The sequence below is a fragment of the Pecten maximus genome, chromosome 1, assembly GCF_902652985.1.
Source record: "Pecten maximus chromosome 1, xPecMax1.1, whole genome shotgun sequence".
Classification (NCBI taxonomy): Eukaryota; Metazoa; Mollusca; class Bivalvia; order Pectinida; family Pectinidae; genus Pecten; species Pecten maximus.
The window spans coordinates 10,657,739-10,672,140 of NC_047015.1; the positions used below are offsets into that span (position 1 = coordinate 10,657,739).

Here is a 14,402-nt window from a genome sequence, read left to right on the forward strand (position 1 = left end):
CAATATGATAATAAAAAATGAATACACCCCAAAACAGTGGAAAAAGGGATTAATTGTTACGTTGCACAAAGGTCAAGGGAAAGTAAAAGATGATCCCAATAATTATAGAGGCATCACCCTACTGCCGGTCATGTTTAAGTTATTTGAAATGTCTATATCAAATAGAATCAGCCCTGTCATATGTTCTGATACGTTTCCCAATAAGCAGCAGTCTGCATACCAAAGTAATCTGTGTAGCCTATGTACATCTTTTAACTTACAAGAATGTATTAATTATAATTTAGAAAATGGATCAAATGTATATGTTGCATTTTTAGACAGCAACAAGGCGTTCGACACAGTGTGGCACGCAGGTCTTCTTTTTAAAATACATGAAATTGGACTGAGAGGCAAGATATGGGTTATTCTTAAAGAAATGTATACACATGTAGAAAGTTCAATCTTATTTAATGGCTTAACATCACCTTTGATCAAAATGGAGAGAGGGATTTTGCAAGGGGGATCTTTGTCTGCCAAACTGTACCTAATTTTCATAAACGAATTATTGAATGAAATGGAAAATTGTGGAAACGGCGCAGTTATTGCAGATTTAAAAGTTAACATCCCAACTCAGGCAGATGACATTTGTCTTGTTAGTACAAATTTTCAAAGCCTACAAAAAATGGTTAATATATGTGAAACCTATAGTAAGAAGTGGAGATTCACTTTCTCATCTACGAAAAGTAAAATTGTATTGTTTTCTGAAAAACGCATATCCCATAATATACAAAATGTCTACCTATACAAATTTGTACTGCCTGTAGTTGAAGAAATTAAACATGTCGGAATATTGTTAAACGGCAGAAGAAATTCAGTTGAAAGAACTACTAGAGCATGTTGTAAATTAAAAACTGGTGTTATGTCTCTTCTAAAATCTGGTGCTCATCCCAACGCACTTAACCCTCTCACTGTTGCTAAAATAGTCAAAATTAAAGTGTATCCTTCTGCACTTTTCGGATGTGAACTATGGTTACTCTCCAAAACTGAAGTATTATTATTAGAAAAGGCACAAAATTTTATTGTGAAAAGTATTCAAAGGTTTGAAAAGAGAACTAGGACAGACATGTGTGTATCATTGCTTGGCTGGACTAGTATTGAATCTTATATTAATATCAAGAAATTATTATTTCTGGGACGAATTTATAATATCGATAATAGTATGCTAGTACACAAGATATTTATTACGAGATTTTTTATGTTCATTGTAAACAACGAAAAACAACAGGGATTTATACCCGACATTATTTCTATTTTAAGAAAATATTCATTGTATGAGACTTTTGTTGACTATATAAAGCTAGGGTATTTTCCGGGGAAATTACAATGGAAAAAAAAGTGTCTATGAAAATGTATATAGAGTAGAGGAAACTGCATGGTTAGAACGTATGCATAACCACAATGACTTTTTCAGATTTAAATTTATTCATTCTAAGATTAAACCACATTATTTATGGAAATTGGCTATTAAATATCCTCAGTATTATAAATCTATACACTGTATCATAAAATTATGTACAACATCTCGTATGTTGGACCATATGGCTTTATGCCACTACTGTGGTATTTTATACAACGATACTTTAATGCATATAATTCTACATTGTGAAAAGAATACTGCTATTCGTGATAAATTATGGTGTTTTTTATTTAATATGTTGGGTATTGATTTTATTGCGTACCTTCACAATTTATCAGATTTTGAACTAGTTAATGCTTTATTAGGAAGCAAGTTAGACTATGACATGTCTAACGAAGACAACGAATATGTAAGATTAGCAAATGTAAATTTTCTGAATGAAATGCTTAAAAATATAACCCAATTTGCTAACAATTGATGTTTCAATATAATTACTTGTGTGTGAAATAACTTTGTATACGTATATTCAGACTATTCTTGTTTATATGTTGATTGTATGATGTAATTATTCTATTTGTGAATCTTCATTTGTGGAGGAAATAAAGAGAATAATAATAATGTACACTACGCAATTATACGTAGTTGCACTGCAGTAATGACAATATTGGCCACTTTCTTACATTCCGATAGAACTGAAATCTCAGCATTTGTCGTTCTGCTGTACGTGTTGTATTCAACTATCCACAAACTATGCACCAGGTCTGTTCCCGTTCGAAATAGGATTTACAGTCCAAAAACTTCCGTCATCCCTAAACACCCGCCCGAACCTAAGTGTCGTCCCATTCAACCAACATACTGGTGTCTGGTGCAAATCTTAGGTTAGTTATTAAAACTGTTCCTACTTGTGCATTTTTTGGTGGGGTGAACTTAATTTTGATCGGCGTTGATGTTTCATACATTCTAAAGTTGCCTAGCCTCATTTTCAATATGGCCATCGAATATGGATTTTATTACTTTAATTATTAGTATAAAAAAAAAGTGTATAAAAAAATTCATGTACTGTTTTTCTACTTTACTTTTTTCTTCTTCTTCCTCTTTTTAGTATCCCTTTTCATCATCGGCATATATGCATTGTTTAGTGTACCGTTCTGTGAATGAAGAGAAACATCTGTTCGTAAGACAGTAGATAGAGGTTCAAGGTTGTTTTTATTAAAGCTACAGAGGACAAACCATGGATTACTCAACATTGCAAATACCTTTACAGTGGTCTACACGTGTATATAGATATGACAACAGAGAGTCGTAGTAATTTATTTAGCATTCAAGTTTGATCCACTACATGTAATTGCATTTATAATATAATATTGTCATTATCTTTTACGTAACACTCTCCTTTTTACATGTATCCGTATGATGTACTGATACATAATCATATGCTGTTATTTTCACCTATGGGCGGAAAGGCCTACGGAATGAATGAACTGAACAGATTGGCAGAGACATGCATATACTATATATTTTATACTGGGTAAGGATATTGTATATAGATTTTATACTGGGTAAGGATATTGGATATAGATTTTATACTGGGTAAGGATATTGTATATAGATTTTATACTGGGTAAGGATATTGTATATATATTTTATACTGGGTAAGGATATTGTATACAGATTTAATACTGGGTAAGGATATTGTATATAGATTTTATACTGGGTAAGGATATTGTATATAGATTTTATACTGGGTAAGGATATTGTATATAGATTTTATACTGGGTAAGGATATTGTATATAGATTTTATACTGGGTAAGGATATTGTATATAGATTTTATACTAGGTAAGGATATTGTATATAGATTTTATACTGGGTAAGGATATTGTATATATATTTTATACTTGGTAAGGATATTGTATATAGATTTTATACTGGGTAAGGATATTGGATATAGATTTTATACTGGGTAAGGATATTGTATATATATTTTATACTTGGTAAGGATATTGTATATAGATTTTATACTGGGTAAGGATATTGTATATAGATTTTATACTGGGTAAGGATATTGTATATAGATTTTATACTGGGTAAGGATATTGTATATAGATTTTATACTGGGTAAGGATATTGTATATAGATTTTATACTGGGTAAGGATATTGTATATAGATTTAATACTGGGTAAGGATATTGTAATAGATTTTATACTGGGTAAGGATATTGTATATAGATTTAATACTGGGTAAGGATATTGTATATAGATTTTATACTGGGTAAGGATATTGTATACAGATTTTATACTGGGTAAGGATATTGTATATAGGTTTTATACTGGGTAAGGGTATTGTATATACATTTTATACTGGATAAGGATATTGTATATACATTTTATACTGGGTAAGGATATTGTAATAGATTTTATACTGGGTAAGGATATTGTATATAGATTTTATACTGGGTAAGGATATTGTATATACATTTTATACTGGGTAAGGATATTGTATATACATTTTATACTGGGTAAGGATATTGTATATACATTTTATACTGGGTAAGGATATTGTATATATATTTTATACTGGGTAAAGGTATTGTATATAGATTTTATACTGGGTAAGGATATTGTATATACATTTTATACTGGGTAAGGATATTGTATATAGATTTTATACTGGGTAAGGATATTGTATATACATTTTATACTGGGTAAGGATATTGTATATAGATTTTATACTGGGTAAATATATTTTATATACATTTTATACTGGGTAAAGGTATTGTATATAGATTTTATACTGGGTAAGGATATTGTATATACATTTTATACTTGGTAAGGATATTGTATATAGATTTTATACTGGGTAAGGATATTGTATATACATTTTATACTGGGTAAGGATATTGTATATACATTTTATACTTGGTAAGGATATTGTATATAGATTTTATACTGGGTAAGGATATTGTATATACATTTTATACTGGGTAAAGGTATTGTATATATATTTTATACTGGGTAAGGATATTGTATATACATTTTATACTGGGTAAGGATATTGTATATACATTTTATACTGGGTAAAGGTATTATATATAGATTTTATACTGGGTAAGGATATTGTATATAGATTTTATACTGGGTAAGGATATTGTATATAGATTTTATACTGGGTAAGGATATTGTGTATAGATTTTATACTGGGTAAGGATATTGTATATAGATTTTATACTGGGTAAGGATATGGTATATAGATTTTATACTGGGTAAGGATATTGTGTATAGATTTTATACTGGGTAAGGATATTGTGTATAGATTTTATACTGGGTAAGGATATTGTATATAGATTTTATACTGGGTAAGGATATGGTATATAGATTTTATACTGGGTAAGGATATTGTGTATAGATTTTATACTGGGTAAAGGTATTATATATAGATTTTATACTGGGTAAGGATATTGTATATAGATTTTATACTTGGTAAGGATATTGTATATAGATTTTATACTGGGTAAGGATATTGTATATAGATTTTATACTGGGTAAGGATATTGTATATAGATTTTATACTGGGTAAGGATATTGTATATAGATTTTATACTGGGTAAGGATATTGTATATAGATTTATACTGGGTAAGGATATTGTATATAGATTTTATACTGGGTAAGGATATTGTATATAGATTTTATACTGGGTAAGGATATTGTATATAGATTTTATACTGGGTAAAGGTATTGTAATAGATTTTATACTGGGTAAGGATATTGTATATAGATTTTATACTGGGTAAGGATATTGTATATAGATTGTATAATGGGTAAGGATATTGTAATAGATTTTATACTGGGTAAGGATATTGTATATATATTTTATACTGGGTAAAGGTATTGTATATAGATTTTATACTGGGTAAAGGTATTGTATATAGATTTTATACTGGGTAAGGATATTGTATATAGATTTTATACTGGGTAAGGATATTGTATATAGATTTTATACTGGGTAAGGATATTGTATATAGATTTTATACTGGGTAAGGATATTGTATATAGATTTTATACTGGGTAAAGGTATTGTAATAGATTTTATACTGGGTAAGGATATTGTATATAGATTTTATACTGGGTAAGGATATTGTATATAGATTGTATAATGGGTAAGGATATTGTAATAGATTTTATACTGGGTAAGGATATTGTATATATATTTTATACTGGGTAAAGGTATTGTATATAGATTTTATACTGGGTAAAGGTATTGTATATAGATTTTATACTGGGTAAGGATATTGTATATAGATTTTATACTGGGTAAGGATATTGTATATAGATTTTATACTGGGTAAGGATATTGTATATAGATTTTATACTGGGTAAGGATATGGTATATAGATTTTATACTGGGTAAAGGTATTGTATATAGATTTTATACTGGGTAAAGGTATTGTATATATGGGTCTCTGATAACGGCGTCTCCTCATAGAGGTTTGAATGTGCTACAAAATGAAATAATGACATCCCAAGCACTAACTCTTGATGTCCCTAGGGACCATTCTTTCGCACTAGTTTGATCAATTACAAATTAAATTACAAATACATGAAATCTTAGTATAATAAAGCGTCCACTATTGACGTACGAGACACGGCCACCGAACTAGTGACTATTATATACTAATATACGGTGTCATTTTGCGAAGAAGTGTATCGTTTCATTTATGAAACACAAGTGTACTAGTTGAAGTGTGTGCTTTGCTGGAGCATACATTCACATACAAACACCTTAAGCAGCATAGAATATTTCATACGCAAGAATGTTAAATGAAGTCCGTTAAAAAATATTGATAAAATGTACTAACGGAACCTTCAAAATGTATTGTGTTAGGTCTGTCTTTTTCAGAAACGATCCTCTCTAACGCTTCTTCATCCAGATTATCGAATTTTGTAGAAGCCATTTTCCAAAATGTTCCTGTAACATGCAATCGAACAATTTAAGTAAGCAAGCTGTGTCTCCTTCGTCTTGGTCTCAGAATGAACGAAGCAACAAAAAAAATCCGCGAAATTTGAATGCGGTTAAATAGTTCATTCCGGAAAATAGCACTTTTGACCATTAACCCGGTACATAATATTTTTGCAGGATGTGTTTCAAATAGCATTTCTACTGTCTACTGATATATATATATAGTGTAAAATAAGGAAAGGTATAATAAGTTAGATGATAGTTAAGACCCTTTGGCCTATAAACTTAAGCGGACGTGATAGCCTATGATAATTTTGTTGCGATCTTCTTTTTATTCCGTATCCCAAATATCATAGACAATAAATCAATAAATTATCTTATTTTGCTAACATCATTATTGAAAGCTTTGATACGCATTCTTCGTGATGATTAATTGTTAATTAATTAGGGTGGCAAACATATTTGAACATACAGAATTCATTGGACAGCTAAGTAAATAAAGAATATATAAACAACGAACGATATATCCAAGCGTGACTGTCAGTCCTGTGGATTCTATTTTCAGATCGCCCATTCCTTCCGGGTATATATGCCGACTAGATACTACGATAAGACACCACAAAGCCACTTTAATGATGGATTTCACTGAGCCAGACAAACAGATTGTTAGCCTTGTAACAAACCGACGCTCAATGGCACAATCCGATGATGAGGACTCTGAGAACCATATTGGAGATAGCCAGAGAGGTCACTGGGCACACAAGCTGGACTCACTTCTGTCCCTGGTTGGTTATTGTGTCGGATATGGAAACATCTGGAGATTCCCTTATTTTTGTATGCGAAATGGTGGAGGTATGTAACTTAAAATAAAATATACATTGTACAAGATGAGATAAAACATATGTATGGTTTGATAGTTCCAAAACTTATTCTGTCAGAAAATGTTATTTGTATACCATGAGGCCAACTTATTGGTTATACGTGTACTTTCATCGTGTTCAAAATTCAGCGAAATCGTGATACGGATGTCAACTTGAACATATTTCTCAGCAGCTAGGGCAAACTACCTGTAATTAACTTGGTAACCTTCCTCAAACGAACGATATGTACCGACTGGAATACCTAATGTACGATAAACAGTCATTTAACCAAAACAAGCAAATTCGTTACGTCAACCACGTTGTCCCTCATGTTTCGGTTCCTGTACCATTAATATACAGTATAACTGGTTTGATTTGGATTCCATACTTTGAGTCCAGAACTTACGTGTAACCACACGGTGATACAACTGGAGTTTCTTTCCAAACATTTATATCAGAATGGAATACAAACGGCCTGTTTTCCTCAATGACTTCCTCAGGAACACTTAAACTGGAGATTTTTGATAAACTGGAGTCGGGTGTCCAGAAGCTGTATACTAATTAGATACAGTGGTTGCTTGTTTGTGGGGTTCTCCGTCCCCAAGATTCCAATCATTGCTTCTTCTATTGCCCTCACTAAATTAAGCAAAGAATTCTTCTAATTATCAAATTATGAAATCTTATGGTTTCACTGAATGTACACCCTTTTCTCAAAGGATGTCATGGATTTGATACTAAAATTGATGTTTAATCCTAGACATGACTCGGAGGTTTCATACAAACTATAGGTGTTTCTGATAGGCTGATCAGCTGTACCAAGCTTATAAATTATAGTTATATCTTATATGTATGTAAAAGCAAGCACGGGTCAGCCTTTTTCACTTGTCTTGTCTAACACGAAGACCGTGCACAATGTTTATATGTGCAGTCAACCTAGTTACTTGTATATGGCCAATCAGCTGACATATTAAGTAATTGTTAATAGGAAACTGAACTGAAGAAACGAACCAATATATGTCTATTAATTCATCAAAAATGCAATGTACATCAGTGACTGTCAATTGTATAGTCAGTGTTTTACAAAGAAATAACAATAATGAGGTGCAGACCTTCCGGTTATATGTCAATACTTCAGCCATTAAAATAGTTGCCTATGCAATCCCGTTTGATCTGAAATTAAAAAGAATACATCATATATTTTTTTTTTATTTTCACTGTCATCGTAGAAGATGATGGACCACTATATATTTCGCTAAATCATTATTATTGTACCGATAATCATTACCTTTACGATTTTCAACGTACAATATTTATCGATGTAGTAATTATATGTTTAGTGTCATGACCATTTACATATTTAAAAAAAAAATGAAAGTTCTTCCAAGAAGAAAAGAATGTTTCTCCCAATATAAGGAATATGTTTTGCGTAACGAATTAACCTGTAATACGCTCACAACGCAGAAAGGTATGCCTGAACTGATCGAATAAGTGATTAGTGTCGTATTTTTGTCTAAACATGACAAAGAATTCGTTTTCTAGACATTTCATTGTATGGGACTGTCAAATTTGGATCAACTTCCTCATGATATGAAATCGTCATCTTCATTGAAGTCTTTTACAAATATAGCTGTTTCGCATTTCTCTAATATGTACTTTTAGAATACAATGCATACTAGCATATGCCTAGGTATAGTGACATTTCTAAAAAAAAAATTAAAAAAAAAGGTTTTGGCAATATTAGCATTATTATATGTTTGTGCCTCCTGCAATTCAACTATTACAGTATAATCATGTTTATGCTCTACAACCACTCCGTACCGAGTGACCTACGGGATAAAGATCTTAACTCCCCACCACTACGTACCGAGTGACCTACGTGATCTCGATCCTAACTCCCCACCACTACGTACCGAGTGACCTACGGGATCTCGATCCTAACTCCCCACCACTCTATACCGAGTGACCTACGTGATCTCGATCCTAACTCCCCACCACTCTATACCGAGTGACCTACGTGATCTCAATCCTAACTCCCCACCACTCTATACCGAGTGACCTACGTGATCTCAATCCTAACTCCCCACCACTCTATACCGAGTGACCTACGTGATCTCAATCCTAAATCCCCACCACTCCGTACCGAGTGACCTATGTGATCTCAATCCTAACTCCCCACCACTCCGTACCGAGTGACCTACGTGATCTCGATCCTAACTCCCCACCACTCTATACCGAGTGACCTACGTGATCTCAATCCTAACTCCCCACCACTCCGTACCGAGTGACCTACGTGATCTCAATCCTAACTCCCCACCACTCCGTACCGAGTGACCTACGTGATCTCAATCCTAACTCCCCACCACTCCGTACCGAGTGACCTACGTGATCTCAATCCTAAACACCCCACCACTCCGTACCGAGTGACCTACGTGATCTCAATCCTAACTCCCCACCACTCCGTACCGAGTGACCTACGTGATCTCAATCCTAACTCCCCACCACTCTATACCGAGTGACCTACGTGATCTCAATCCTAACTCCCCACCACTCCGTACCGAGTGACCTACGTGATCTCAATCCTAACTCCCCACCACTCTATACCGAGTGACCTACGTGATCTCAATCCTAACTCCCCACCACTCTATACCGAGGGACCTACGTGATCTCAATCCTAACTCCCCACCACTCTATACCGAGTGACCTACGTGATCTCAATCCTAACTCCCCACCACTCTATACCGAGTGACCTACGTGATCTCGATCCTAACTCCCCACCACTCTATACCGAGGGACCTACGTGATCTCAATCCTAACTCCCCACCACTCTATACCGAGGGACCTACGTGATCTCGATCCTAACTCCCCACCACTCTATACCGAGGGACCTACGTGATCTCATCCTAACTCCCCACCACTCTATACCGAGGGACCTACGTGATCTCAATCCTAACTCCCCACCACTCTATACCGAGTGACCTACGTGATCTCAATCCTAACTCCCCACCACTCCCTACCGAGTGACCTACGTGATCTCAATCCTAAATCCCCACCACTCCGTACCGAGTGACCTACGTGATCTCAATCCTAAATCCCCACCACTCCGTACCGAGTGAGCTACAGGATGTTTATCCTAACTCTCCACGTTCCGTACCGAGTGACCTACAGGATGTTTATCCTAACTCTCCACGCTCCGTACCGAGTGACCTACAGGATGTTTATCCTAACTCTCCACGCTCTGTACTGAGTGACCTACATGATGTTTATCCTAACTCTTCACGCTCTGTACAGAGTGACCTACAGGATGTTTATCCTAACTCTCCACGCTCCGTACCGAGTGACCTACAGGATGTTTATCCTAACTCTCCACGCTCTGTACTGAGTGACCTACAGGATGTTTATCCTAACTCTCCACGCTCCGTACCGAGTGACCTACAGGATGTTTATCCTAACTCTCCACGCTCTGTACCGAGTGACCTACAGGATGTTTATCCTAACTCTCCACGCTCTGTACCGAGTGACCTACAGGATGTCGATCCTAACTCTCCACGCTCTGTACCGAGTGACCTACAGGATGTTTATCCTAACTCTCCACGCTCCGTACCGAGTGACCTACAGGATGTTTATCCTAACTCTCCACGCTCTGTACTGAGTGACCTACAGGATGTTTATCCTAACTCTCCACGCTCTGTACTGAGTGACCTACAGGATGTTTATCCTAACTCTCCACGCTCTGTACTGAGTGACCTACAGGATGTTTATCCTAACTCTCCACGCTCTGTACCGAGTGACCTACGTGATCTCAATCCTAACTCCCCACCACTCCGTACCGAGTGACCTACGTGATCTCGATCCTAACTCCCCACCACTCTATACCGAGTGACCTACGTGATCTCGATCCTAACACCCCACCACTCCGTACCGAGTGACCTACGTGATCTCAATCCTAAATCCCCACCACTCCGTACCGAGTGACCTATGTGATCTCGATCCTAACTCCCCACCACTCCGTACCGAGTGACCTACGTGATCTCAATCCTAAATCCCCACCACTCCGTACCGAGTGACCTACGTGATCTCGATCCTAACTCCCCACCACTCCGTACCGAGTGACCTACGTGATCTCAATCCTAACTCCCCACCACTCTATACCGAGTGACCTACGTGATCTCGATCCTAACTCCCCACCACTCTATACCGAGTGACCTACGTGATCTCGATCCTAACACCCCACCACTCCGTACCGAGTGACCTACGTGATCTCAATCCTAAATCCCCACCACTCCATAGCGAGTGACCTACAGGATGTTTATCCTAACTCTCCACGCTCTGTACCGAGTGACCTACAGGATGTTTATCCTAACTCTCCACGCTCCGTACAGAGTGACCTACAGGATGTTTATCCTAACTCTCCACGCTCTGTACCGAGTGACCTACATGATGATTATCCTAACTCTCCACGCTCTGTACCGAGTGACCTACAGGATGTTTATCCTAACTCTTCACGCTCTGTACCGAGTGACCTGCAGGATGTTTATCCTAACTCTCCACGCTCTGTACTGAGTGACCTACAGGATGTTTATCCTAACTCTCCACGCTCTGTACCGAGTGACCTACAGGATGTTTATCCTAACTCTCCACGCTCTGTACTGAGTGACCTACAGGATGTTTATCCTAACTCTCCACGCTCTGTACTGAGTGACCTACAGGATGTTTATCCTAACTCTCCACGCTCTGTACTGAGTGACCTTCAGGATGTTTATCCTAACTCTCCACGCTCTGTACTGAGTGACCTACAGGATGTTTATCCTAACTCTTCACCACTCCGTACCGATTGGTCTACGCGATGTCGATCCTAACTCTACGCCACTCTCAGCCGAGTACAGAATGGGTTGCACTGGTACATTGGTTACCTGAACCTGAAGGTACACCTCATGCTATCGCGTTCGTACATATCGCATAACGATTATCTAACATTTGGTTGTCACAAACAATGTCGCAGGCTTACACGACAACCAGCTTAAACTTTGGTGTATGTAGCGGTGATTACGACTTAGTTATTTCGAAATTGGGACTTAGCTACAAGCTAACCGATACATAATTGACGATAAAAGTTACAATTTACAAACTTGTAAAATAGCTATTTGTGACATAATTTGATACAACTGCCTGCTAGAGTTATTATAAAGTGGACATTCAAATATATTGTGTTTTGCATTTTCATTTTCACGATTTCATCTACATGCTGTTGATTCACTCAGGTGGCAATTCTATAGATCAGAGTTTAGGTTACTGACATTATTTCTGAGTTGACAAAGTAGCATATTATATTTTCTTAGTCCATGTTATTTAAATACACTGGTAGCTTGTATTAAGTTTTGTCATACCAAATTTTATACATTAATACCAGCTTATGTTGTTTTCGTCTGCAACTAAGAGATTCAATACCTGTTTCTGCATAAAGCTTATTGTGTGATGTTCCTTTCTCAAACACGTAATTATTCTTAGTGCCTCTAATGGAATTGATTCTAGAATATTTTTATTTTGATTCATGAAATTATCCCATATACTACACTCCAATATTTTAATGTTAGCCTTTTGAAAGATGTATATAATTTGTCATGAGACCTTTTCTATCTACATATGTACTTTATATCTAAGCATTCACAAAATATTCATTGTTTTATAGGCATGATCATAAGTAATTATGTTAATTTACCATCACAACTGAATGACTGTGTTATCAGCAGAAAATGTCAGGATTAGGTTATTTTTTCCCGAAGCAAAATACAAATTCTGTTCTCATTGTATTGAAATTGAGATCCCATTTTTTCATTTTTCCCCTGGTACCTTCATGTATATTACTCAAAGCATTGGTAAGTTTCAATGCAATTTCACTTTGATTTTATATCAATTGTATTATAAAGAGGAGTATCATCAGGAAACAGTTTACAATTAACTTGTTTTACAGTCATTTATATCATTTAAATTTATTCAAAGTAGAGATGAACCTAGGACCGAGCATTGTTGGACTCCTGCTTTTACGTCCTTTAATATTCAAGAAAAAATCCTCTTCGAGCCCGTGTAACACTTGCCCCTTTACTCCATAGGATTTTGATTGTTTTAAAGTCAGTCCTCATGCCAAACTCTATCAAATGCCTTACTAATGTCATAAAATACAAATCGGTTTTCATCAAGTTATTTATAATAGTGTCTAGTACCTGATTCAATGTTGAGTCTTTTGGTGCTTTGTTTTCTTATCTTTCATATAATGAAATAATATTTAAAAATATTTTTTTTTTAAATAATTTTACTGAAATAAGGTTATGATATTGGACGGCAATAGTAACATCATTATCAGAACCTTTGCCTTTATATATAGCATGAATGTTAGCTATTTTCCAAGTAGATGGTATAATACCTGTTGTAAAGTCTTGTTATATCAGAGTGTGAGAGGTCGTATTAGTGAAGGGGAGAAACCGTATGTTCTGTGGATGCAATGGAAACATCAAAACATCTTTTTCATATTACCACATTTAATTTAAATTGTGATTTGGATAACCTTTCTCGGATAACAGGGGAAACAGGAGACATATGTGCTTCAAGTGACGGATGGGGTGTCCCGCTGTCAAGGACAGTATGCTTCAGTGAGGTAGCAATATAAAGACGGCATCAGTTTAACACTATCACAAGAAGTCAAACATGAATATACCGTGGCCTCCCAAAACACACTCACTAGACGTATGCATCTCACACAAATGGGAGACCATCATTAAATGACCATTGTTTTTGATAGGACGTTTAACGATAAAAACTAAACCATCTTTCACTGAAAACGTTAGGGAACTCAATAGGGGAAGGTGCTCGTTATGTTTGGAATTATCAGTATAATTCTGACGGAAAAGGTTGAAAGAAGTATGATGTATATTGGCATGTTTCTCCCTAAAGATGACCGTTTTCAAAATAATGTCCAAAAATATGGGGATTCGAATCACGAATAAGCTGCCAGCAGCGGATTGGGGATTCAGTTTTTATGTTTAAATGAGATTTCTTTTTATTGACATTTTGACGATTGGATTCAAATAACAAATCCGCTGCGGGAGTGAATTCGGGATTCAGTTACATCTAAGTATTTTTCTTATAATATGGGATTTGTGATACGAATCACGAATCCGCTGCGGATTGGGGATTC

The 14,402-nt window shown here is 35.7% G+C and overlaps 1 protein-coding gene across 1 annotated transcript; it reads left to right on the top strand.

Moving 5' to 3' along the window:
- The first annotated feature begins 6,988 nt into the window (after nucleotides 1-6,988).
- LOC117321690 (sporozoite surface protein 2-like) lies at nucleotides 6,989-12,069 on the top strand. Its single transcript, XM_033876234.1, has 3 exons — nucleotides 6,989-7,138; nucleotides 10,502-11,036; nucleotides 11,501-12,069. Exons 1-3 carry the CDS (start codon nucleotides 6,989-6,991, stop codon nucleotides 12,067-12,069), a joined length of 1,254 nt encoding a protein of 417 aa, XP_033732125.1.
- Nucleotides 12,070-14,402: the final 2,333 nt, after the last annotated feature.

Excerpts from the sequence above, each read along its gene's own strand:
- LOC117321690 (XM_033876234.1), top strand. The coding sequence starts at position 6,989 with ATGGATTTCACTGAGCCAGACAAACAGATTGTTAGCCTTGTAACAAAC. Across the intron at positions 7,139-10,501 it reads TGGACTCACTTCTGTCCCTG|AGTGACCTACAGGATGTTTA; the intron begins GTTGGTTATTGT and ends CGCTCTGTACAG. Across the intron at positions 11,037-11,500 it reads TCCTAACTCCCCACCACTCC|CGAGTGACCTACAGGATGTT; the intron begins GTACCGAGTGAC and ends ACCACTCCATAG.